General features: G+C 41.0%; 1 protein-coding gene across 4 annotated transcripts in view; it reads right to left on the minus strand.

Moving 5' to 3' along the window:
* The window catches only part of KCNH5 (potassium voltage-gated channel subfamily H member 5), a 223,407-nt gene that overhangs the window by 42,512 nt on the left and 153,345 nt on the right, over window positions 1-27,550 (minus strand). For all 4 annotated transcript variants that reach the window (XM_039538887.1, XM_039538889.1, XM_039538886.1 and 1 more), the window contains 2 exons: window positions 25,596-25,795; window positions 9,870-10,122 (listed from right to left, as the gene is read on the minus strand). In XM_039538887.1, coding sequence (XP_039394821.1) covers window positions 9,870-10,122; window positions 25,596-25,795 — 453 coding nt within the window. The remainder of the gene's footprint in view (window positions 1-9,869; window positions 10,123-25,595; window positions 25,796-27,550) is intronic.

Here is a 27,550-nt window from a genome sequence, read left to right on the forward strand (position 1 = left end):
TTCTGCTCCTTTCCCCGCTGCGGTTTCCGGGAGAGCCCTGTGGTTCAGGGCTGTCCTGGGAACCACAGTGGTGAAAGGAGCAGAACCCCTAGCCCCACCCCCTGCCCTTCCACAGAGCTGCATCTCCTCGGCTCCCAGCAGCAGCCCCGCTGGAGGCCAGGGCTGGGGGTGGTACAGCCACCAAAGCAGCTGCCGACGTTCTGCTCTTTTCCCTGCTGCAGTTCCCAGGAAAGCCCTGAACCGCTGGGAACCGCAGCAGGGAAATGAGCAGAATGTGGGGCCACTGGGCAGCCCCATGCCAGCAGCCCCTCCAGTGCAGCTGCTGTACCGCCCCCAGCCCTGTCCTCCGGCGGGGCTGCTGTACAGAAGGAGGAGACCCTGTGTGGAAGGGCTGGGGTGGTACAGCCACGCCACAGGAGCTGTGGGTGTGGGGCCGTGCTCCTTTTGCCACTGCGGTTCCGAAGGCGCAGCAGGAGGACAGAGCCCCTCCCCACCAGGTAAGGGGGGTGGATCACGGGGAGGGGACAGGGAGAGCGTGGGAGCCCTGGGCTGGGGGCAGAGCGGGGAGGAGTCATGTGGAGGGTCATGTGAGGAGATCACGCGCCCACCCATAGCCCCCCTGTACCAGTAAGAAATGGATTCCATTTGCACCGCTGGTCTACCCATATAACTACTGCAGTAAAAAAGATCACAGTTCTAACTGATAGAGCTAGACTGACAAAAAGTGCAGCCCCGATCTCAGTCTTTCTTTTAGTCCAAAAATCAACATAACAGTAGTAACCACGTGAACATCCAGGGCCTGATTCTCCTTTGCCTTTCGCTTTGTGTAGTCATTTACACTAGTATAAAGTGCATGTAAAAAGCTACCCATTCTGGTTTGGTAGCTTTCACATTTTCACCCACTTTAAGGCCCCTTTACACTATCAGAGCAGTGGGAAGAAGCTTCACTGAAAATGGATATCAGAGCCATAGTGATTTACATCCGCTTTGCACTGGTGTAAATGTCTACACCAGGTGAAAGACAGTGGTGAATCAGGCCCTAGCAAGTTGGTGCTACAGGATCCTTTCCTTAAGGTTTTTCAATGTGCAAAAATTATTCCAGAATAAGATATGGAATTTACAGCATAGTAGCTATTTCTGAATAACTCCATGCATAGGGGAGGTCTATGCTACGGGGTGAGGCGGACCTAAGTTACACAACTCCAGCTAGGTGAATAATGTAGCTGGAATCGACGTACCTTTGCTCGACTTATTGCGGTGTCTATACCACATTGGGTCAATGGGAGAAACTCTCCCGTTGACTTATCTTATGCTTCTTGTTCCAGTGGAGTACTGGAGTTAACGGGACAGGGATCAGCAGTCAATTTAGTGGGTCTTCACTAGACCCGCTAAATCGACCCCCGGTGGATTGATCACTGCACGTCAATCCCACAGTAAGTGGAAACAAGCCCATAAACACTCTTATTCCAGATTTAAAGTACCTTTTTCTGTACAATTTTTTAGGTACCTATTTTAGCTCATTCAGTTTCCCAAGTGGATTAAGCTAATTCAGAAAAAGGCATTCTGATTTCAGAATAAGAGTGTGCACGCATAGATTTATCCCTGAACAGCTATTCCTGAATAACTCCATCTGTGGCTAAGTCCTTAAAGGAGTCTAGGTCAGGGCCTAACTGTGGAGACAGATTTTAAAATTTTATACCCTACAGATCTCTCAAAACAGCCATTTTGCAACACCAGCCCATGGCTATATCTCTACATACATACCTGCCTAAATACCCAAATTGCAAAATGTGCATGCACATTTCCTTGCATAACTTAAATGCATGCTGTATATACACCTAGATTTGAAAATCTGACTTCTAATTTCAAGTCTACTGCTGCAGTAAACTGTAGGATATAGGTCCTTTGTCCCCATGAATCTCGTAAGCATGCAGTCCCGTTGTTTGTGCTGTGTGTTGAGAATTGTACATGGGCCAAATTCAGGGAATGATACAAACCACTAGATAGACTGTAACAGATGTTTGTTCACACAGGGAGCATGCCTAGTTTCACCCACCTTCAGCTGGATTTTTTTCAGATGTTTCCTTTCAGTTGTTTTAAATTTTAATCAGCCAAAGACCAACTTTCAGCAAAGGGGCCTCAGGTGTCAAAATACAGAATATCCTGTTAACAGCACTATATGGCTGAACACTGCTGAAGCAATGGATTGGGACGCAATTTAAAATGTAAAAAGTTATCTACGGACTACAATGCCTAGAAAATCTTTTCCAAACCTAACACATTAAGAGGAAACTGCACGAATTAAGATTTAATTTTTGTTAAAGCTCTGAATCTCTCCACTGATAAAATATTAAAATGTAAACAATTCTCTAACAAATGCTCTATTCATCAAGGACCTGGGTGGCATTTACAGGAGGGCTGTCATTATCTAAATGGCTGAGAAGAGCTGCAGAGTCTGTTTTTTCTAGGCAGTTAATGCAATATTATCCTGAATCTCTGGCCGCAAAGTGAAATCATAAAATACCAAATCTGGCCATGTGCCAGTAAAACATTGATGAAGATGAGCAATTACATGTAACATAGTAAATTCTGTACCAAGAGCTATACAGCAACTGCTGTAAGATATAGTATTTGCTGGTAATTTAGGCTGATTCCTAACTGACCACCTGTGAAGCCTAAAATTATATTGCTAAAGCATTGGGTGGGTGTTGCATGTGTTTATCTCAGCTCAGATTTAGTCTAGTGTATCTAAATATTTTAGCTATGACCATGATGTAGTTCTATAGTTCAGGGGTTAGTACACTAACCTTGTAAACCGGGGTCATGAGTTCAAATCTCACCGGGGGCTGGGTTGGCATTTCTGACTTGAGCTATTGTTTCCAGGCAGTGAGGCCCTTGATTTTAGGGAGGGATAGCTCAGTGGTTTGAGCATTGGCCTACTAAACCCAGGGTTGTGAGTTCAATCCTTGAGAGGGCCATTTAGGGATCAGGAGCAAAAAATCTGTCTGGGGATTGGTCCTGCTTTGAGCAGAGGGTTGGACTAGATGACCTCCTGAGGTCCCTTCCAACCCTGATATTCTATGATTCTATGGCCTGTGTTATGTCAGAGGTTAAATTATCAACAATAAGTATTGGAGATAACTGCAATATGAAATGCTTTGATTGGTTCATTCACATATTTTTGACTTTCTGTCTTAAGCCCTCGAAAACATGGTGGGGTCTGGGCCTGTAGGTCTTGAAGTCAATGGATGTTTTGCCACTGACTACCATGGAAGTATAACTGGACCCTCCTGGCTAAATTTTCAACAAAGCGCTCAGCTGAAAATCCAACTGTTATTTTGGTACCCAAATCAGAGCAGAGCTCATTTGAAAATCTGGCCATAATTGTGGCCACTGAATACTTGAAAGTCTGGCCCTGAGCTCCTTTGGAAAACCTAGGCCTACCTGCCGCATGGTACTACATAAAGAGACAGAATGAAAAAGGTCATTTCAAGAACTCTGAAAAAACAACAATGGGTTCAAAAATGGCCAATGGAGAGAAAAAGCAACAATGGTATAGAACATGTGCAGAAAGACAGCTGAACATTGGTAAAGCTTTTTTGCAAATAATTATTAAAATACAAAATATAAATAAAACCTATTCAAAGAAACAAGCAACAATACGGAACCCCCAGGAATTGGAAAAGGTTTATATTAGATCTGACCGGAGGATGACAATTCAATTCCATAGCAACATTCACTCATATCCCAGGCCAGTACCCTACCACCCAGCTGTAGTCTCTCTCTCTCTCTCTCTCTCTCTCCCCCGCTCCTTCTCCCACTGCGATCTATACACCTTCCTGATTAAAGTTTACTAAAAACCAAACATCTCTATGAAAGGCTTCAGCTTCAACCAAAAAGCATATTTTGATAGAATTTCATTTTGGCAAATATGTTCTGACCAGCTGTAGTTTGTAGTTATTCTACTATTAGTCGAGGGCTACCTTGTTGCCAGCTCTCATGATTTTATTGCAAGTCTCACAGCACTTGATGATCTTCTTAAAGCGCCAGCTCCTGGAGTAAAGGGATTGTGTGACAATCTGATCTTTCATTTTATACAAAAAAAGTAAGTTTCTAACCCTCAAGTCTGTGGAGAAACTCTTGAAAATGTCACCTGACTGCACTCAAAAGGCTGAGAAACCAGAAGACATATAAAGTGAACTCAAAATGTATTTTGTGAAATGTCATGACTTTTAAGGCATTTTCTTGATTTTGGATGGCCTGCCTCATGATTTTTTAACTATTGGGGTTGGCAGTGACCCATATGAGTGTGACCAAAGCCCACTGAACGCAGAGGAATAAACCTCATTGACTCCAGTAGACTGTGCACCAGGACCATATTGCTCAACCTGGCTCTAAATTAAGGTTAGCAACTTCCGTTTTGTTTGGCTATTGTGCAGACAAGGGGTAAATATCTAAACGTTACAATTAATCAGATGGAGTAAAAGTAAAATATTCTGTTGAATTCCTGGTCAGTGGCAGCTAACGACTTTGATCAATGAGTATCGGGCTACATTCTACAGGCTGCTGAGTGCTCTTACCTGATGCTTCCAAATACTTATTCGTGTGCTTCAATGGCACTTGGGTGCGCCACTGACTTCAATGGCATGAGATGGTGCTAAAAGTCTAACACTCGCTAAGTGCTTTGCAGGATCAGGATCCAAGAGCTCAGCACCTCGAAGAGTCGAGCCCATAAAGAATGATTTACTGTACATCATCTGAATTATTTCAGTCTGTCTCTCTGTAGCTGAAGAAAACCTGAGCCTCATGCGGATGTTTTTCTGTTAGTTAATTTGTAGCTTTAATTCACTGGAATGAGGGGGGCTTTTTTCATAGCTGAAATATGACAGAGATGGTTCCATAAATTATTACTGAATGCCCATTATTATAATGGGGAAACTCTCAGGCTTAGCTTTTGTCTTATTTTACAGGTTTGTCATTAAAACATCTCAGTATCAAAGAGCTGGTTTTACTTAGACCCAGCTCTAGCCATCCTTACTCCCATTAAGTAGCAACCCCCTCTTCAAGTAGATGTATCAAAGTCACAGAGTTAACTCTATTAATATGTGTAAGGGTAGTGGAATGGGACTGACAGCTTTTTATTTCGCATTGTGTATCACACATACAGCAATATTGTCTCATACAAAATATAAACCCAACAGTATAACATTAAGTACATTTAAAATGTTAACAGGGCTGATGGGTGGATTCCTAATACTGCATTTCTAAAGCCTGCTTGTATAAATCTGAAAGATGCTGAGCATGGACTTCAGTGGAAGTTGTAATTGCTCAGCACTTCTAGGATTCGCCCCATGCTATTTGCTAGAAGAGCCAATTTGTTACCCCTTTAAACCTCAGAATACAGCTGCAGTTTGGGATGAAAAAAATCATTCCCAATTTTCAAATACCTTACTAAAACCAATGAATTATATGCCACTTGCTATGGGGAGCTCTCCCTGACGTTCATGTCTGATATTTGGTAACATTCAGTTTCTAACTCCACTAGGAAGAAATAATGCCTTAAAAGATAACATGTGGCCCTGTTTAAAGGAAGCTTAATAACTGAAGGTCTGGGCTTCCGGTAAAAGACTAAATCCAATAAACAACATGGCTGTAGTGGGATTACATGAAGAACACACATAAAAACTGACATACATCACATTAAAATAGACAATTTATCTGATTACATGTGGGGTAAGAACATTAGTGCAGATGAAGTACAAGCCATCATATATTCATACTGCCTGGGCTACCAAAACTGCTTTCATTCAACAGGGATCACACCTAGGATTATATTTTAATCACTGATTATATTTTAAGCACTGTGCCAAGGAACCGGCTCTCGGCACCAGCAAACCAAGCATGTGCTTGGGGCGGCACGATTTCAGGAGCAGCATTCCGGCCGCCTTTTTTTTTTTTTTTTTTTTGCTTAGGGCAACAAAAAACCCAGAGCCAGCCCTGACTGTGCCCGTTGGGTTGAACCAAAATATTTTTGATCAGTTCCCAGAATCAACATTAAAGTTGTTACTTTTCTGCTGGCATAACAATTTCTTCAAAATACGTTACTTAATCTTCAGGTTTAAAGCGATTCTATGAGTTCTACAGTTAACCATAATATTAAAGGGGGCACCTAGAAATACTTGGACGGCATTTAATAACACCACTTATATGAGATTCTTTGCCAGATGCAAGTTCTATATAACGGCAGTAGGGTGAACTACTATCTGTCCTATCTATGTGAGTGGACACCTCATTTCATTAGCTAGCATTTACTGAAACCTGTTTGGTGGTACATTTGTGCATATAGAGCAATTCTAGTTACACTATCAACTTCTACTTGTGACTATGGAAAATCACAGAATAGACTTCTCAGTGTGGCCTGACTTATTAGCAAAGTTTATGACAATTAGACATAAGATTTTTTGCCCTTGCAGGTTACTCTTCCAGTTGTGAATCATGGTAAAATTTTTGGGCTGTATTCTGCTCCATTTTCTCCAGTGAAGTAGCTTCATTTTACTCCAGAGATGAATTTGGTTTGTTAGCTATTTGATAAGCAGTTATTTCACTCAGACAGTAGAGGAAAATTAAGATCCTAACAGAGAGAACTTAATGGCACACCAGGGTATTTTCATTAAAGAATCCCAGACTTTGCAGATCACAGGGCTCAATTTGAATTATTCACATAGTCACTCATTTCTATAATGCCTATTGCTACAGCAGCTGGACACCTTAATTACAGAAAATTAAGGCACAAAACAAGAACAAAAGCATAACAGAGCTAAACAAAATAACTGGGTCCTGCATCCTGCCCTGAAGCTCACTAGGATGCAGGCTCTCATGAGAGTCTAAAGGGAGCAAATTCCAAAGATGAGGACCTCAGCTGCAAAAACCCTGCCCCTAAACACAAAGAGTCATGTGCATCCCTACTGTAACTCCACTGAAAATACTTATCTGGGACGCCAAACCTACTGAGCAACATGGCTACTGGAGGCTAAAGGGGCGTGGTAAGGATGAACGAATTCATGTATGTAAAGTACTGTGAAATCCTCAGACGCAAAGACAGTGAGCAAAGAGGGAGAGGTGGACTAGGAGGCACACCAGCCAGGTCCTGCAAGAGATGGCTAGAGCACCCCATAGGGAAGAGGAACACGATATCTCGGCTGACGCACAGAAGTGACAGTCCGGAGATCCTGGTTCTGCCATTGCCCTGCTGTTCAACCTCAAGCAAGTCACTTGCCTCTCATGTTGTCATTTCTAAAAAGAAGCTAATATTTCCCTGCATAGTGGGCGGGGTATGGTGAGAATTTAATGAATGTATGTAAAGCCCCTTGAGATACTCAGATGGACTCCTACAAAGGCAGTGAACAAAGGAGAGGTGGAAGGGAAGGTACACGAGCCGGGTGACGTGCAGTTCCTTTTCCCTTCTGCGTGAACTGCTCAAGGCAGGACAAACTGATAAAAATGATGTTCTCCACCCTTTGATCTGCACTGCACCATCTTAGTGCCACTATGAATGCCTTTGCAAAAGCCTTTAAAGTCTTGCAACTAATCAGTTCAGAGCATGAGGAAATCCCCTATTTTGCTTACAATCAGAGTAACAGTTTATCATCCTTTAAACTAGATTTATGCCTTCTACCAATCCCTATGCCACACAATAAATGTAACTCTGTTTCATTGAACTAGCTGTCAGCAGTGATGGCAGAATCGAAGGCACTTCCAGTAATTAAAGCCAATTCTCTTTAACTTGATGTGGTTAAAGGTCTCTCCGGTCAGACAGAATGTAACATTGATACTGGATTTACAAAATGTAGAAGGTGGAAGTAAAGACCTCTCACCATTATTGCAGACAAATGATCTTCAGTAATGAACAACAAAGCCTGCATGAAATTCACTTAACAGTGTTTTTCAGTGCAGCAAATTAGTAATTTATGCTTTGTTTTATTGTAACACCCTCCAAACCTTTTATTTGGTAGCATGCAGCTAAAGCCTTGCTTCTTTAAAGAGCTGTAACACAAAGAGAGAGCGACAAATGTACATTCTGTTTGTACCCTCCCACCATCACTGACCACCTCCTTCATCAACAGGTGGCCTATGTAGGAATTTGAGGATGGTCCAGGGGGAGGAGAAAGTCACAGAGTGAATCATAGGCTTTCCAGCCAGGGGGATCACACAAATGCCTTCCTAGGGGGGGCCTAGATTTGCTTGGGTCAGCTCTAATTTGCATGTCTATCCAGCTCAAACCACTATTCATTTTCTTTGGTATTGGCCTGTGGGCCAATTCACAACAATGATGTAAGTGCGTCATTTCACTGCCCAGCAAAGAGTTTCTGTGTCTTTTGTTCCTGACTCAGGAGAAAACATAGCACTGATGTGTCAGTGGAAAAAAAACAAAAAACAGGCTAGAATACAGGCAAGTGAAACAGGCCAGTGTCAAGGTTAACATGGAAAACACTCCTATGAGAGCCCAAAAAAACTGCACACATTTCCTCTGGTAGAAGATTTAAAGAATTTCAAGCACACAGATGCCATTCTGTTATGCTCAGGGACACCCTACCTCTGACCAGTGAGCCAGAATCGGCAGAAAGAGCATTCCTACAGGAATAAAATGTGAAGGATTTACTGCTAGAGGAGTCTCTCTGGAGATAAAGTGTTTCAGTGCTGTGACAACCACTCATCTTTCATGGTCCCAATGCACTGCTACAGTGCCACTGGGCAAGACCAGTTGTTATTCAAAGCCAAGCAGAAGGAAAGCATATCCACAACTCACTGAGCAAATCATTTCTGCTAAGACAAAACTCACCTGATCCAGACTGTCCAAATATCACTCTCCCCTCTAGCTCCCTCGCTCCTATTCTAGGAGGGAATTTGCCACAAGGTGAAGCTGTAATTAACAGAACACAATGCTGCAAGCCGCTCAGTATGTGGTTCACTGAGGAAGGTCATTCACTGCAATTGCATTTCCCGACACAACTGCTTCACGATGCTAAAACTGTGCATCATTTTATGATCTCTGGCAAGGCAAGGGCTTTCTAAGAATAGCAAATGAAGTCCACAAGATTTGCCTGAGCAATTTGCCTCTCCAAACACCTCTCACCCCCTTAATTATTTGCTTTACAACCATCTACTTTTCATCCTGTATCCTCTCTTTCAAGATTTGCCAAGATTCATGATCCTCCAAGACAGCTAATGTTCTACAGGTACTGGGATAGGATAGGACTCAGAGGCAGAGCCTTTTCAGCAGCTACACCCCAGCTGTGGGACAACCCTAACGAGGGCAGACAAAGCCAGACTTTATACAGGTCTCAATGGAAGACCCATCTCCTGGTAAGTCCTTCCTCCAGGAATAGCATATTCCCAGGATCAACTCACAGTTGTAGAGATAGAATGGAAGGAAAAACAAAATGAAACTCATACAATCATGTGCACTGGGAACAAGGCAAGTGGTGGGGGTCTTGCCAGTTAGGCAATGCTCAGGAACAGTTAGACACGACGTCAATAAGCACCTCTGATTAGACAGGCTGAGAGACATAATAATAATAAGAGATATACCAATCTCCTAGAACTGGAAGGGACCTTGAAAGGTCATTGAGTCCAGCCCCCTGCCTTCACTAGCAGGACCAAGTACTGATTTTTTGCCCCAGATCCCTAAGTGGCCTCCTCAAGGATTGAATTTACAACCCTGGGTTTAGCAGGCCAATGCTCAAACCACTGAGCTATCCCTCCCCATGACTGAGTAACTTAAATTTCAAACTAGATTATTAGATAAAACTCGGGGAGCAGCTCCCCATTATTTATGTAGGTTACGACCATTTCAGTAAAGATCACAGTACCTAAAATAGCAACCACCTCATCATCCTGTATGACTTCTAGGGATCCCGACACCACAAAGCAGAGCGCGTCTACGCTTTCTCCAGCATGGTAGATGAGGTCTCCTGGAGCACAGTGAATAGTCTGAAACTCCACAGCCAGGGCCCTCAGGCAGCCGTCACTAGCCAGTCGAAAGGCAGGGTGCTCGTTAAAAACCTTCCGGTTCAGATGCACGCAGATATCTGCCCTCATGTCCTTGGGACAAATGGAAAGAACCTGAATAAAGAAAGGAAAAAAAATCAGCTGGGAATATGATACAAGATCAGTAGGCGTTTTAAGAAACTGCTTCACAAAGTGACGTTCCTACAGCAGAATATTTTTTACCAATGTCACCTTCAGACAGTATTCAGAGGGAGTTTTCCACCTATGTCCGTGATATGGGGATAATGATACTGATCTCATTTGTAAAGTGCTTTGAGATCTACTGATGAGAAGTCCTATGTAAGAGCGAGGCATTATTACATCAGTTCCTACAAACATAAATTCTACAAAACACACCATTTACAGTTGGCACTAATTGGCACCCGTGTTGGCTGTCTCAACGGCCTGGGCATCTGAATTACCCACTGACTGAGACAGTCCCTGTGAAAGCAGAGAATTGAGGCACATTGATAAGGCAGTGATGGAAGCAGGGCTGTTACCTACTTCAATGCTTCTAAATGGACAAGAGCAGGAAAGCAAACTCCAGGACTTGCACCTTCAGATCCAGTTTGTAAAGATGGGAAGCTATGCACAAACCACCTCATTATCTGTTCAGCATGTACACATGTCAGCTATTGAAAGTGCTACTGATGTATGTCCTTTAAAAACCTGGCCCCCAGAGCCTTGAAATAGATGATCATTTATTATGTGCATTATGAAAGCACCTACAGTCTCAACTGAGATCAGATCCCCATTGTGCCTGGTGCTGTATAAGCACATAATAAGGGACGATCCCTTCCACAAAGAGCTTACACTCTGAATAAGATACCAAAAGAACTTCAAGATTAGGACAAATGGGAACAAAAATGTGATGCAATCTCGCAATAAGAAATATAAAGCACAAGTGAGTGAAAAGCCGCACTCTGAACCTGATGACAGCCAATGATAGATCACTTGATCTTGGCCGTCCTGTGAGATGAAATTCTTACCGTACGTGGCTTTTCCTACAGATACAATAAAGGGAAAGTTAGCAAAGCCTAAACAGTTAAAGAAAGAAAGTGACAAACTGCAAATCACCAGTAATTATAAGAACTAGGCTTGTGAAATGCACATTTAACATGAGCATATTTTCTCAAACTTGCTAATAGTGATAAGTATCAGAGGGGTAGCCGTGTTAGTCTGGATCTGTAAAAGCAGCAAAGAGTCCTGTGGCACCTTATAGACTAACAGACGATATAGATAGCTAGAGATAACGAGGTTAGTTCAATCAGGGAGGATGAGGCCCTGTTCTAGCAGTTGAGGTGTGAAAACCAAGGGAGGAGAAACTGGTTCTGTAGCAGTTTCTCTTTGAAGTCTGGTCCCTACAGGGGAACCTGCACGTCCACCAATGTAATATACGCCATCATATGCCAGCAATGCCCCTCTGCTATGTACATCGGCCAAACTGGACAGTCTCTAAGGAAAAGGATAAATGGACACAAATCAGATATCAGTAATGGCAATATACAAAAATCTGTAGGGGAACACGTCAACCTCCCTGGCCACACAATAGCAGATCTTAAGGTGGCCATTCTGCAGCAAAAAAACTTCAGGGCCAGACTTCAGAGAGAAACTGCTGAGCTTCAGTTCATCTGCAAATTTGACACCATCAGCTCAGGATTAAACAAAGACTGTGAATGGCTTGCCAACTACAGAACCAGTTTCTCCTCCCTTGGTTTTCACACCTCAACTGCTAGAACAGGGCCTCATCCTCCCTGATTGAACTAACCTCGTTATCTCTAGCTTGCTTCTTGCTTGCATATATATACCTGCCCCTGGAAATTTCCACTACTTGCATCCGATGAAGTGGGTATTCACCTACGAAAGCTCATGCTGCAAAACGTCTCTTAGTCTATAAGGTGCCACAGGATTCTTTGCTGCTAATAGTGATGTAAATCCTTAAGAACACGGTAGCAAATTTACTTGGAAATATTCTCTTTTTAAGGCTGCTAACAAAAATGTATGACAAGGTGTAAATTAAGCCCAATGGACACAAATTAACTACACTGTGAAAGTCTCATATATAGAGAAAACTGCAGGTCAACGAACAACACTGCGCAAGTTCTCACCTTACTGAAGTTTGCTCCCCAGGCAATAATGGGAGACAGTCTCCAGTTCATGAACAGTTTGCCAGACCTTAGAATGTCAAGGAACACTTTATTAAAGAAATCCAGGCAACACTGAACTAACTTTGTGGCAACCATGCTCATGTTAATGTAAGAATTTTAATTTCTGTTCAATCAAGATCTGTTATAAAGAATAATAATATTATTATTGTATGATATTGCTAAAAGGTATATAGCATAGAACTGTGAGACAATAAACTATCCAGATCTTAATTCATTACATTAATATGTGTCCCTTCCTTGTTTTAATAGATCTAAGTCATATTCAGAGGGGGAGCCGTGTTAGTCTGGATCTGTAAAAGCAGCAAAGAGTCCTGTGGCACCTTATAGACTAATAGACGTATTGGAGCATGAGCTTTCGTGGGTGAATACCCTCTTCGTCGGATGCAGGTGCCACAGGACTCTTTGCTGCTTTCTAAGTCATGTTGTTATCTTTGAGATAATGGATTGGAAAACAGTCAAGGTAAATTTTAAGCATATATATTCACAAATGTTTAAGACCAAAAGGGACTATTCTAATAATCTAATCTGACCTCCCTCATAATACAGGTCACAGAACCTGACACAGTAATTTTTACATCCAGTTCAGGGGTCGGCAACCTTTGGCACATGGCTCACCAGGGTAAGCACCCTGACGGGTCGAGCCGGTTTGTTTACCTGCCGCGTCTGCATGATTGGCCGCTCCCACTGGCCGCGGTTTGCCGTCCCAGGCCAATAAGGGTGGCGGGAAGCAGAAGCCAGCACATCTCTCATATAAGTACTGTCATGCAATCTCTTTACCATGAAAGTCCAACTTATAAATGTAGATTTTTTTTTGTTACATAACTGCACTCAAAACACACAACAATGTAAAACTTTGGAGCCTACAAGCCTACTGAGTCCTACGTCTTGTTCAGCCAATCACTAAGGGTAAGTCTATACTACCCACCAGATCGGCGGGTAGTGTTCGATGTATTGGGGATCGATTTATTGCATCTCATCTGGACGCGATAAATCGATCCGCTAATCAATGCCCGTACTCCACCTCGGCAGGAGGACTAAGTGGAGTCCATGGGGGAGCCGTGGCAGTCAACTTGCCGCCACAAGGACAGCCAGGTAAGTCGAACTAAGATACTTTATTCACGTAGCTGAAGCTGCGTATCTTAGAACGAACCCCTCTCCCCTCCCCCGCTAGTGTAGCCCAGGCCTACGACAAATTTGTTTACATTTATGGGAGATACCACTGCCCGCTTCTTATTTACAATGTCACCTAAAAGTGAGAACAAGCATTTGCATGCCACTTTTGTAGCTGGCATTGCAAGGTATTTACATGCCAGATATGCTAAACATTTGTGTGCCCCTTCATGCTTTGGCCACCATTCCAGAGGCCATGCTTCCATGCTGATGACGACTGTTTAAAAAAAACCTGTTACTTAAATTTGTGATTGAACTCCTTGGGGGAGAATTGTATGTCCCCTGCTCTGTTTTAGCCACATTCTGGTGTTCGTTTTAAGAAGACCTTCACTGCAGATTTGACAAAATGCAAAGAAGGTACCTTTAGATTTCTAAAGATAGCTACAGCACTCGACCCAAGGTTTAAGAATATGAAGTGCCTTCCAAAATCTAAGAGGGACAAGGTGTGAAGCATGTTTTCAGAAGTCTTAAAAGACTGGACAGGATTGCAAGCACTTTGGAGGACAGAATTAGAATTTAAAATGACCTTGACAAATTCGAGAATTGGTCTGAATTCAACAAGATGAAATTAAAAAAAACGTAAGTGCAAAGTACTTCACTTAGGAAGGAAAAAATCAAATGCATAACTAGAATAGATTGGATAGATGGTACTACTGCAGAAAAGGATTTTGGGATTACAGTGGATCACAAATTGAATATGCATCAACAATGTGATGCAGTTGTGAAAAAGGCAAAAATCATTCTGGAATGTATTAACAGGAATGTCCTATGTAAGGCATGAGAGGTAATTGTCTGGCTTTACTTTATACTAGTGAGACTTCAGCCGGAATACTGTGTCCAGTTCAGGGTTCAACATTTCAAGAAAAATGTGTTTAAATTAGAGAGAGTTCAGAGGAGAGCAACAAATATCACAAAAAGTTTAGCAAACTTGATTTATGAAGAAAGGTTAAAAAAACTGGGCATGTTTAGTCTTGAGAAAACAAGACCAAAGGGTAACCTAATAGCAGTCTTCAAATACTTTATAAAGAGGTCTGTGATCAATTGTTCTCCATGTCCATTGAAGGTAGGACAAGCAGCAATGGTCATAATCTGCAGCAAGGGAGATTTAGGTTAGCTATTCAAAAAATCTTTCTAACTCTAAAGGTAATTACACTCTTGAATAGGCTTCTAAGGAAGGTTGTAGAATCCCCAGCACTGAAAGTTTTTAAGAACAGGTTGGCCAAACACCTGTCGGGGATGGTCTAAGTTTACTTAGTCCTGCTCAGCGAAAGGGGCTGGATTTGATGACATCAAGATCCCTTTCAGTCCAACTTTTCTATGATTCTGTGATTCCAAGTAGTGCTCTTTTTATTAATAAGTGCTCTCAGTAATATTTCTATCATCAAACACTGTAACAAGAAGGGTGGCAAGAACTCCATTGCACAGAAAATGCCAGTTCAGTAAATCACACAGAATTCAGTAATTTAATTGAAGTCATGATCCAAAAGACTCCATTTAGAAAGTGTCTCTTCTCATAGCACCTTCTTTATATACACCGAGACTTCACTCTTCGGCAAACACAACAGTAAAAGAGCAAGGAGCAAAGATCTAGCCACAGGCTGAACAATTTCATTTTTACAATATGTTGTTCTCCTTGAACTGAGAACAGATAATGAAGTTGGAGACAACTAAATGGGAAGTATTTTGTGTTAGAAGATTTTACAAAGGATCTTAGATAGAGAAGAAAATAAACACTAAATGTGGAAATATCAAGGGAAAATAGCGAGAAAATGGGTAATCTCAATTATTAATCCATATACTGTATGCTCCCAGCACCGGATTCTACACTCTCTATAGCTCCTTTCTGACTGTACAAATGCAAGCATCAAGGGTTCAGAAGGTGTTTAATGGAGACCATCAACTCCACTAACATGACTCGGGGCAGTACTGTAAGAAGGGGATTTGATGGCACAGATCAGATTCTGCATGGTAGTTTTCCTGCTGATGTAAAGAAGATTCTGGTGTGGAAACATGATTCTATTTTCTGCAGGAACAAGGTGGAACCTTCTGAAATTACTAGAAACCTTCTGAAGTTACTAAGAGAGCACAGTAACAGACCAGGTGTTTCTCTTTTATATACAAGCCCTGCTGAGAATGGCCATTAGTCAGCAGAGTAAGAACTAGACATTCTGATTACATGGTTAAAAACAAAGAATCTAAATTGTCTCCTCAAATGTCACATTTTTAAAATGGCATGTATCCAAAGAGGATACAAAATACCTGTTTGTTATTGTTTTTGTTTGTTTGTTTGATTTTTGTATATTTTAAGCAATGTATCAAAAACCAATTTCCAGTTTCCAAAGAGGTAAGATTTTTCCTGAGGAGTCTTCATTTTTATTTTATTTTTATTTTTTTGTGTGTGCGTGGAATCCTTGTTTTATGAACAAATCAATATGAAGGTTGCTGACTACAATGCTTTACTATTTGATAGCTTCAGAGCATAAGCTTGGGAGAATGCAGTCTGCAGGGTTCTATGTAATAAATCTGTGGCCGCAGACTTCAGAGTCAGTAACTATTGCTAATCATCCAAACATCATAAAGAACAGAACCCCCTACCCTCTGCCTTTCATTTTTGCAGCAATGTAGAATCCCCCTATGCAGAAAAACCTGCTTTAGCTCAGTTGATAGAATCCTCTGATTTTTAACAGAGAAGGTTCTGAGTTCTGTGTCACATGTTCATGGTGACATTTGCATCTGTGAAGCCATAGACTGGTATCTATTGGATTGAACCACAGCGGACTCCTAATACCTGAGGGACAGCTTTGCTTAACTGCTGAGATCAAGTAATGCACCGAAGAGGTGCCCTCTTCTGAGTGGAAAATCAAACTTGCTCAGTTGCTTACAAAAAGAATGTTCAGATTTGATTTTATCATCATCTTCAAGCCAGGCCACACAGGATATAAGCCCTAATACAATCACAGCAGATAGACAGTTTCCTTCAGCACATGTGGTAGTCGTTCATATTTCTAGAACGAAGATGCTATGTTCTATCTCTGAATATGTGCAGTTTAGACGGTGAGTGAGATGTTTATGTGTGTAGCCAGAGACTTGTGACAATGGTATTAAAAGCTCTGGAATACTCAGAAATAAATGGTACAGTACATCTATGTCTCTGTGCTAAACTTGAGACCTGGAAGGGAACAGTAAAATTCCCAAGGAGGCTCATCTGATTTTTTTTTCCTCCTAGCATTTTCTAAGTGTACTTAGGCAGTTTAAAATAACCCTTCAGAATAGTTCACAGATTTCTACACGGAGCAGAGATTATAAAAGAGCTGCAAGACTGGCAAATGAATTAAAATAAAGACATTGTGGATTAAGACAGTGTATAAATAATGTCTGCTGGAACCATTTTATATATTTCTGAAATCTTCTGCAGTTTGAGAAGGCTGCTGAATGGCTTCATGGACATGACAATATCTCTGAAGTCATGTCAGGGAATACCAGGTTGACAAATCACATACTGAAGCGGACTTATAATGATCTAAATTCTCATTCTCTCGCCGCACCAGCCATGAGATTTATTCAGTGGTGGCAGAATAACTTTTACACAAAATGAACTTCGACTGGGGGGTGGGGGGGAGAGTATGCCCACTTTTGTCTGGGAGCCCCCAGATCAATTCCTTGCTGGGAAGAGGCCATTAAGAGCTAGATTTTCAGAAGTGCTCAGCAGCCACAATCAAGGTCAGACTTTCAAAAGAGCTCAGTTCCCATTAGGCACCCAAAGAAACTGACTGGATTTGCATAAAAACTCATTAAGTCAGGTGCTGAGCTCTTTTGAAAATCTGGCCATAAATTTCACAATGGGCTGCTTAGGAGGCAAAGTTAAGAAACAGCTGATATGCAATCACCGAGCACTTTCATACTGTAAATTGGGTTTTTTTTACAAATAATTAGGCAGATTGATCAGTGTTATTAACCCTGCATGGATTAAGACTGTTTTTAATAGATTGGATGGAACATGCTAGCATTGAGTATTTAACGTAAACAAGGACGGTTTGTTACTATTGAGTTGAACTGTCTAAAGTTCCAAGAGAGAGATAAGGTCGGTGAGGTTATATCTTTTATTGGACCACCTTCTGCTGGTGAAAGGGACAAGCGCTCAAGCTCTACAGAGATCTTCTTCAGGTCTCTTATGTAGTTTGCTTTAAATGTTGAAAGCACCAGATCTGCAAACTGAGCTTAATTAAATTTTTTAAGCAATAAAGAATATGAATTACACTGGTGACCAGAGCATTGAGACAGAATTGGCAGTACAGTAACAACAAGGAACATTTCTTAATTGAATAACACTAACAAGTGTTGGAAATATACAGAAATGGCTACAAATTAGTTTGGATTAAATTAAATTCAATCTTCTCAACACGGATAAAAACTGGCTGTTGGTCGTGAAACAACTGGTGATGATAAATTACACTATATTATGCTGTGGGGATGTAACTGCTGGAAGGTTTGGTTTGATTTTTTTAATAGATTAATAAATGCTCTGGAAAATATAGTAATGAGCACGTTAATGAAATGTACAGATGATACAAGGTGTAAGATCCCACACTGTGTTATGTAGGTACACTACAGAGGGAGTTTTCATCCCTTTAAGTCCTACTATACACATATCAAAAATATAGACATTACACAACTCATTGAGGTGACAAAGTACATTAGAAGTTAGCCAATATCATTAAGAAACTCATGGTAACACCAGTTTTTGCGATAAGAAAAAAAATCTTGAGATTCACACTGCAGAATCTCACCATCTCCAGCAATAAAATAAAATAAAAAAATAAAATACACCCACAGTTTTGGGACTGACAAAAAATTCCAGGCGCCAGTCCTACCACTGACATGGGGAACTTTTTGTTTTAATCTGGGCCATAGTGTCATTAAATAAGGGGATCATTCAGATGTCAAAGGATACAAAGAAAAGATTCTCCCTGAGGCTAGACTTTGCATCTCAGCCCTGCAGAGGGAGCAGTACAAAGCTACATTGCCTCGGCAGGAGCAAACATAACCACTCACTGTGGCACTCTGTCACCCTCAAGTGGTGGCTGGGTCACAGAAACTGATTGATGGGGCTGCCACTGCCTTAGCTAACAGACATATCTTTTTAGCTCAAGCAGTAAAGGCTCATGTTTTAAGATCTAGATGTCCCAGGTTCAGTTCTCCCTCTCGTGACAAACCAGGGGCACAGCATTACTGAGAGTATGTTCCCACCTTGGGTGGACATACCTGCGCTAGCTCTTTGAGCTGGCATGCTAAAAATAGCAGTATATCAGCAGCAGGACATTCGGCTGCTCACACTAGCCACCCAAGTACAGTCCCACCCATCCACCTGGGTACGTACTTGAGTGGCTAGCCTGAACCAGCGCCTGTGCCACATGGCCACGCTGCTATTTTGGGGCACTAGCCCAAGGACAGCAAGCACGGTGCATCTACCAAAGCTGGGACTTGTGCCTCCCAGCTGCTGTGTAGACAAACCCTGAGTGGGTATGGATTACATAGGCACCATCTTGGTGCTGCTGGTTGTGCACAGGAGGCAAGTAAACAGCACCATTCATTAGGAGGGAGCAGAGTGCTCCCACCAGTACACAGACCCTGTTCTGTAGGCCTGTGCGAAAGGCGGGTGGCCCATGGTTCAGTTTCTTCCCTTTTCTGCATCCTGCTCTCCAAGAGGGAGTGGACTGCAATGGTGAGTGGCCCTTGAACAGTTCTGGGAGGTGAGGGAGACTTCTTGTTCACCCGCTGCTGACAAGCCAGCCCTTACAATGTTGAGGCAATATTTGTCCAGATTATTTTATTTTTCTTGTTGAGTCTGGAATCATATGTACATTTCACGGTTGTTGCACCTTGTATATGGTGCAAATTCTGCATGGCAAGAACAGAGAACCTGTGCTCCTGATCTTACAGTATGAGGACTGTGCTGGTGGTAGGGATAGATGGCAGTAGAGACCATACAGACAAGTTTCCATGATGAGACCATGTAGAAATAGCAGCCTGATTTTACAGGGCATCAGGATACTGGGAGAGACGTCATGAGCTCATGAATCTCAGGTTTCAGTACTGGGGTGTCAACAATATTTCATAGGGCCACTGAAGATCTCACTAGCAGTGGAGGGGACTGAATTCTCTTGCATTTTCTGAGATTTATGATTCATAAAATTGCAGCCTGAAAATATTTACCATAGTCCTGTCTCTTCTGCATTATTGCATATTGGGTCATGCCATTAGTAATGAATAGTTTTAATGCTGTATTGTTTTCCCGTTGTTTCCACTTCAGGAGTTACAACGTGAAACTGGCTCAGATAGATTCCTACATGAAAACTGAGAAATAAATTGTTTCCTTTCAACCTGTGTCTTTTATTGAAAAGTGGATCATTAAATCATGTTAAAAATTATCTGGCCATTGATTTTATTACTTTCTAAGAGAATCTCAAGCCAAACTTTAACTAAGAGTCAAAGGAAGGAAAATCTTTCAGCTTTATTGACATTTCACAGGAGAAATGGGACCTTCATAGAAACTGCTGGATGCAAACGAACGGTTGTGCAGGTTCATGTGTAATGACCTATTTTTAGAGGAAAACTGCAACCTATTAATGTTTCATTTGCTGTCAAGCACATTTTGATTAAAACTAAGAAGCTCAAATTCAATGTGAACATTTTAATATCTCAGGCTGTTACTATAAATATTTTTACAACTACTTAAAAGATCATATTCAGAGAATGTTCTGGCTCACATTTCTCTCTCTCAGAAGAACAGGTTCTAATGTGCAATGCTGCCTTTGAGGGACTTTTAAATATATAATGGCTGCTGCATTTTCCCATGAATTTACTCACGATCTAAATTTAATTCATTACTGGGTAAATAACCAAGATACCTTGAGCATGAAAGGAGCTGTATAAAAACAAATTCCCTCCTACATATGAGCTATGTATTATCATATTATGGTATGTACAGTGCATATGCAATGTATTGTGTGTACTGTCCTAGCTGTCAATGTTAGAGCTTTGACTTCTAAATGTTTTAAGATGATTGATCACAGGCCACTTGCTTCAGTTTAAATAATACAAATCAAGGGACACTCTTAGTTTCATCCATTCGCTATTCATAGGCATGCAGGAAGGAGGAGTGAGAAAGAACAATGAGCACTGTGGGTTGAAGATGAAATTTGAGGACAAATTATCACCAAAGACCCAGCCTAGATTGGTCCTTTAAGGCCAGGGGTTCTCAACCTTTTTCTTTCTGAGGCCCCCCCCCAACATGCTATAAAAACTCCATGGTCCACCTGTGCCACAACAACTGTTTCTCTGCATATAAAAGCCAGGGCCACCATTAGGGGGTAGCAAACAGAGCAATTGCCTGGTGCCCCATGCCACAGGTGGCCCATGCCACAGGTGGCCCGCAAAGCTAAGTTCCTCAGGCTTCGGCTTCAGCCCCGGTTGGTGGTATTTGGAGCCCTGGGCTTCAGCCCCGGGTAGTGAGGTTTCGGCTTTCTGCTCTGGGCCCCAACAGGTCTAATGCCAGCCCTGCTTCGCAGACCCCCTGAAACCTGCTCACAGCCCCCCAGTGGGTTCCAGACCCCTGGTTGAGAGCCACTGCTTTACGGCACAGCTCTGCAGTGTGGAAGTTCGGGGTCTGATCCAGCACACACCAAAGTCAATGGGCATTAGATCGGGCCATCTGAAAGGGGTTTTACTTCAGGCAACCAGCTCTGGATCTATGGCCCTTTTCTTCATTGCCTTCTTTGGGGAAATGAGTAACATCTAGTCAACCTTCACTTTGCCCGCACTGTGTATCTGCACAAGAACCAAACACTAAGCTCTCTGGATTTCTTCTTTGTTGTTGGTCTGAGCGAGATCTTCAATGGCATTAAATGCTAGTATCTCATATATGACTAAGAATAGATCTTTAACTGCACTATTTGAATGATATTTGTAACAATTAATTAAAGCACATTTGTTAAAGGTATAGCATTCCCAGCAAAGGCGTTTACTTATATTTTAGTCTCAAGCTCAACCTTAGCTGTCACAAAAACTACTAGACTTTATCAAGATATATTGCTCTGTAGTTACATACAATACAGTTGTTCATCACCAGAAAAAACTGCATAATTTTGTGTCAAAATGTGAGCTGTTCTATTCACTGTATTTGATTTAAAGAAAAAAAATCATTTCAATGTGCTGAGTTGTGCTGCATGCTTGACTGACTGAAATGTATCCTAATAATGGGGGGAAATGACATCATAATGCACACGTGAATGCAAAGTGAGCAATAAAGTATATTTATTTGGAACTAATGAAGATGTAATCAGTAGAGCTGGATGAAACTGTTTGGCTGAAACTTTTTTGGGGGTGAAAAATGCAAATTTGGCAATGCTGAAATGTTTCATGAGTTCATCTCAAATATGCCAAATTGTTTTAGTTGAAAATAAAAACAAACAATATGAAAAAAATGCTTCATTTTGACATTATCTGAATGAAATGTTTCAATTTTTCAATTCAAAGCGACTTTTCCATTCAACATTAATTTACATTTTATTTTAAAAATTAAACATGTTAAAAATGCTTGAAATCTAAATGAAACATTTTATCTTGGCGAGAATGAAACATAACAGTTTGACCAAAATCAATTTTTGTAATGTTTCGATTGGCCAAAACGTAAAGAAAATTGTGGTCAAGCTGAAATGACTTTTTATTTTTATTATTTTTTGGAATTTCCAGCCAACTGAAAAATCTGTTATTCACTCAGCTCCAGTAATGATACCTATGTGGAGGAAAACCATCCATAAATATTAACAATTGCCAACGTTTAGAGTTTTTTTCCTAATTATTTGCGCAGTTAAAAGAAATCTTTGCTGAAGAATAAGAAATATAGTAATATACTAAAATGTCTACCCAAATGTAAGGAGTAGGAGAGAGAATGCTATGCATAATGATAGTCTAGATGAATGTGCTGGAGACATACATTTGGTTTTGAAGGAAGTGAGGAATGAAAAACACAGGAGCAATGACTCTCGGGATAGATTACTGATCACCTGGACAGGAGCGTGAGCACTAGATGAAATTAAGAAAGGGAAACTATATGTTGAATTTCATTAAAAAAACTCTCCTACAGTGAGATACATTAGGCTGTGCTAGTCTCCCAGGGTTGGTTGAAGCCCATCACCAGGGATTTTTAAAACCAGGCTGGATATAAAAACTAGGAAATGTACCACTGGGAACAATTCTACTGTGGCACAGAGGTGGACCAACAAATATAACAGTTCTTTTCTTTCTCGTCTATATTTCTACTGCAGGATTAAATCAAGCTTATGATCAAAAGATGGAAAAGTTTTCAGCATAGAAAAGTTACCAGGCCCCAGAGAATTGGAGACACATTATTTAAGAGGATGTCAGCTCGTGAATCACTTGGTGCGATATTTTCCTATCTTCATTGTGACTGTTGTATTGCACACACAGTAAATAAAAATTCTATGACGTGTGACCTGGCTGTTTTTATTCCCCCCAAATTTTAATAGAGATCGTATGATTTTTCCCAAATGGTTTTTTTAAACATTCCTACCTTAAGTGGTTTGTAAAGTGCTAAATAGACCCCGAACATGAAGGAAAGGATCTAGTGTATGTGACTGCTGTATTTTTTAGGTTTGCCAACTAGGAAATACAACATTTTCTCATTTGTTATAATTGAGAAGTTTCATAATTCATTTCAGAATTCAAAGTTCGGATGGCTCATGTGACTGCCAGCGATCTACACACAGCTTTCCATCTTTCCCCTAAGAAATCTGAATTTCGGCTCTGATCGTGCAGCTGACAGCATGCAAGTTGCTGCACCCATGAAGACCCCCATTTGCTTCAATGCTGCTCACAGCAGTCGCAGCAAGGTACTTGCGCAGTAGCCATTGAAGGTTTATAGCCTTTGCTGGACGCTGTGTAATGGAATATTTTAAAAGTTGTAACCATTGTATAGCTACTCTCTCACTGGCTGTCAATAAAATATTTTAACTGAAAAACTGTACTACATAAAAGCATTAATGGCCTGATCCAAAAGCCACTGAAGTCAACAGGAGTCTTTCCATTGACTTAAATGGTGTTTAGATCAGGAGCTACGTTAGGCAGGCCTCCAGTGTAGGAATACTGTTAAAAACCTAAATCACAGATTTTATGGCCTTATTAATTATCTAGCTAAGCAACCACTACTACTATGCAGACAAGTGAATGCTGCTTACTAAAAGCCAATGATCAGTATGTTTATGGGCTATAACTGCATTTTTATAATCTATTAAACTGGATATGTGGAAATAATGGAAGGAAATCTCAGTAATTAAAGCAAAGGTTCTTCTAATTAACTGCAAAGCACAATCAAAGTCTAATGGAACTGCAGCAGAAATAATTGAAAGGAGATAAATGAGAATGAAAATTGAATTTTTACACATATTTGGCTTTTCACAGCAGAACTGAGTCCATTTACAGCAATTACAACAAATTTGTTATTAACAAACTGTATGAACACATTTGGAAGTTAGAATGTCACTGTATAAATGGAGCTGAAATTAACATATTAAAGAATCAGGCATACTGAACTACAAGAATCCAAGAAACCGAAAGCCTTATCGGTTAACATAACATACACAAAAGTTGCACAGTTTTGGAAGTTAATTGCTAATTCAGGTTAATTAGTTTGATAACTATCATTGTATGGGTTTATAAGAAGACATAAAGCTGTCCTTGTTCTCACAATAATTCTATTTGGTCATGTTATAGTGAGATAGGTTCTGGTGGAACTCAGATTACACCTACCACACAGTGCAATACAGTTAACCGAAACAAGAACTGTAGCAGAGCAGAGCAATATTCTATCACAAGTTTTTCTCTCTCAAGTGGGCTTTAGGGTTCTCAGTACTAGACACTTAATGTCCAGTTCCCCACTGGCGTAAATCAGCATAAATCCACTGAAGTCAGTGGAGCTCGGCCAACTCACACCAACTGAAGATCTCACCCCTAGTCTCCTTTCTTAAGCAATAGAGCAGGTATAAAATGACTAGCAGGAACACAAGCTTTCCCAAACTTCCCTGCCAAAGGGCCTTCAGCCCAGGCCTGGAGAGGACACCTCAAAGAGGTCAGTCTCCGTGTCTATTAAATCTTGTGCTAACTGTGATGGTAGCAATTATGGTTCCGTCCACTGGGAACTGGTCCAAGGCAACTGAAATCATTTCATAAATGCTAACAAACCCTCAGATGGTAACAACTTTCAGTCACTACTGACCTGCGCCAGATTCCAAATGGTGACCTAAGACCTGATTCAAAGTCCAAACACCCAATGATTTCAGTGGGCTTTGGATCAGGAACTAGAGCAGAAAAGATCTATATCCAGTTATCAATCTCCTGAGCCAATCAGTGCTCTGCTACTCACCTTTTAACCAGACCACAATGATACACTGATTTTTATTCTCTTACCATTACTGCTACTATTATTATTATTATATTTTATGATAGCAGCAAGCACTAGAACTACCAAAGTGAGTAAAGGATAGTTTTCTGCTAGTATGTGTAATATGTATGGAAAGTGCTGTTGGATATATTTTTAACAGAATAAAATTGCTGACATGTGGCCTTTTACAAAGAGGAATGCTTAATGAAATGTACATTTTCCATTTTACAAAAAAATGGGGAACTAAAATATTTAGCCTGCTAGTTGCTCTGCAAAATGTTTTGTTGGGTTTCAGTGTTTTTATTAGTTATTTCTGTATTGCCAATTTGGATTACTCAGCCCCGTCAAATGTGGTGTTTTTCCCCAAAAATGAAGTGTATCATTTTTGAGATTTTTCTCTTCCTCCCCACCCTCTCAATTTTTTCAAAAACTGTTTTTTTTAATTTCAAATCCCAAAACACAAAAAAAGTTTAAATAATTCCAAGGAAAATCTGGAAAATGGAAAGTCAGACCATATTGAAAAGCAGGGTAACAAAACACACTTTTAAAATTGCCAATGTTTCCATTTTTCCCCCTAATTTTAAACCAGCTCCCTCTCTCTGAACACAACTATGAAAGTATTAATGGAATCACATGTGGTTCAGATCTTTTTAGCCAGCGTGTTTACAGTACTCAGTCCTGTTTATTCTACTTGAAAGGACACAATGGATTGAAAGGTACAATATCTGGATTTTTACCTCATGCACTCATACCTTCTCTGTGTCGATCCCTTTTGACATGGACCATGTTGAGACAATATAATCCATGACTCGTTCACTAAGGCCTTTTGGGACTTGATATAATTTGAGGAAATCCCTCACATTGTTCAGCATCTCATGGTATCGGTTGGTGTTGGCATACATTTGCTGGAAAATGGTGGTGACATTTCCAAAAATAGTTGCATAAAGAAGAGCTGAAAGAGAGAAAATGGCAAATAAAGATAAATTTCTATACTCCACAAAAATAGGCTTAATCATTTCAATAAGCGTTTTGCAAGAAAGAGAAAATCAACTGCAAATGGTTGCAGACTCATTTGTGCAGAAAAGTTCTAGTTACACACACTCATATATATTCACATACTTATATTCAGAGGACTTTTTCTTATGTGAACTCATGTTCCTCTTCATCTGTCATATTTAATTTGCTCATATGACTCCCACCAACAAAAAACAAGGAGGAAATGCCACTAAAAGGAAGAACTGGTGAACAACTGAAAAGAAACCAGTCAAAAATGAACTGGCTCAAATAGAAAAAGCCTTCCACTAAACCCTGTCAAAGGGATTCTGTGAATATACTCTGAAATACAAGGTGGGTGAGGTCATATATTTTATTGGGCCAAGTTCTGTCAGTGAGAGAGACAAGCTTCTTGAAAGCTTGTCTTTCTTACCAACAGAAGTTGGCCCAATAGAAGATATGACCTCACACACCTTGTGTCTCTAATATCCTGGGACCAATACGGCTACAACAACACTGACATACTCTGAGAGGCAGTTCAATGGCAGGGACCAGGAACTGAGAATAGGGTGTCCCTATCTTGATCCAGATAAGACCATGCAACAGAGAACAGAGACAACTGTGTCAACCTCTGAAGCCTGGCAAGGATGTTTCTGGATAGACAGCGGCCAAGATCCTTGGCTGTGGCCCAGGACTACCCAGTGCAAGTCCAGAGGATGTTGTATCCTACATCCTGGACCAGCTGTGTGTCAGCTCTGGTGTAACATGAGCTCTATATTATGTCAGCTGCCCGTAGCCTCAAGAACAGAAAATGGAGAGGAGAAAGGTGTAGGGAAGCTTCAGTCCCAGCTCCTTGCCACTGGCCACATCTCTATATCAGCAGCTGGGTGTCTGTGGCGTAGAAGCCACCACACCAGATATATACCAGAGGCATATTCCCCCTCTGCTGGGGTGGTTTCCCCACCCTACCCAGCTACACCAGTTTTAGGGCCAGACTGTGCCTGCAATGTTGTGCAAAGCAGCTGCACCATATCCCAGGATAAGGAAGTCAAGTAACTCAGACCTAGTGTAAAGGCTTTCCATTAGAGATGGGCCTGCACCAAATCCCTAGGTCCAAATACTCCAATTCTTTGAAAAGTAGGAGCTTCAACTTCAAACCCAGACCCAAATTTGGGCCAAACCAAAACCATATATCTAAACATTTCTGAATTTGCGAGTGTTCAAAATCTGAATCTATATCTAAATGCTGTGGCTTGGATCCGTCTCTATATATCCTATACATTGTGCTAGCTCAGAGCAGCCTGAGGCCACTTTCCAGCTATGTTTTCCAGCCTCAGCTTAATGCACTGCTAGTGCAACTCAAGGAAACATCACTGTCTCCAGTTCTGAAGGGAAAATCATTAATGATAATAATGGGACTAAAGCATGTGCTTAAATGCTTTTTTCAATAGGGATGGACGTATGCTCTTAAAGGTATTTAGCTTCCTTATTGATTCGGGACCTAATTATTCTTGAGAAGAAGCCATAAATAAATAAATAGCACTCTTCTCTTAAACACTGTAGACTTTACAGAAAGAAAATTATTTTGATTTCTCCAATACCAGTGTGTTGCATTTTCATTCTGTCCTTGACATCAACTAATATACGGAAGTGTGTGTGTGTCATGTTTAATCGTCTTTGCTTGGAAGTACTATACTGCAGAATGCAGCTGTGT

The sequence above is a fragment of the Mauremys reevesii genome, linkage group 4, assembly GCF_016161935.1.
Source record: "Mauremys reevesii isolate NIE-2019 linkage group 4, ASM1616193v1, whole genome shotgun sequence".
In the NCBI taxonomy this organism is placed as follows: domain Eukaryota; kingdom Metazoa; phylum Chordata; order Testudines; family Geoemydidae; genus Mauremys; species Mauremys reevesii.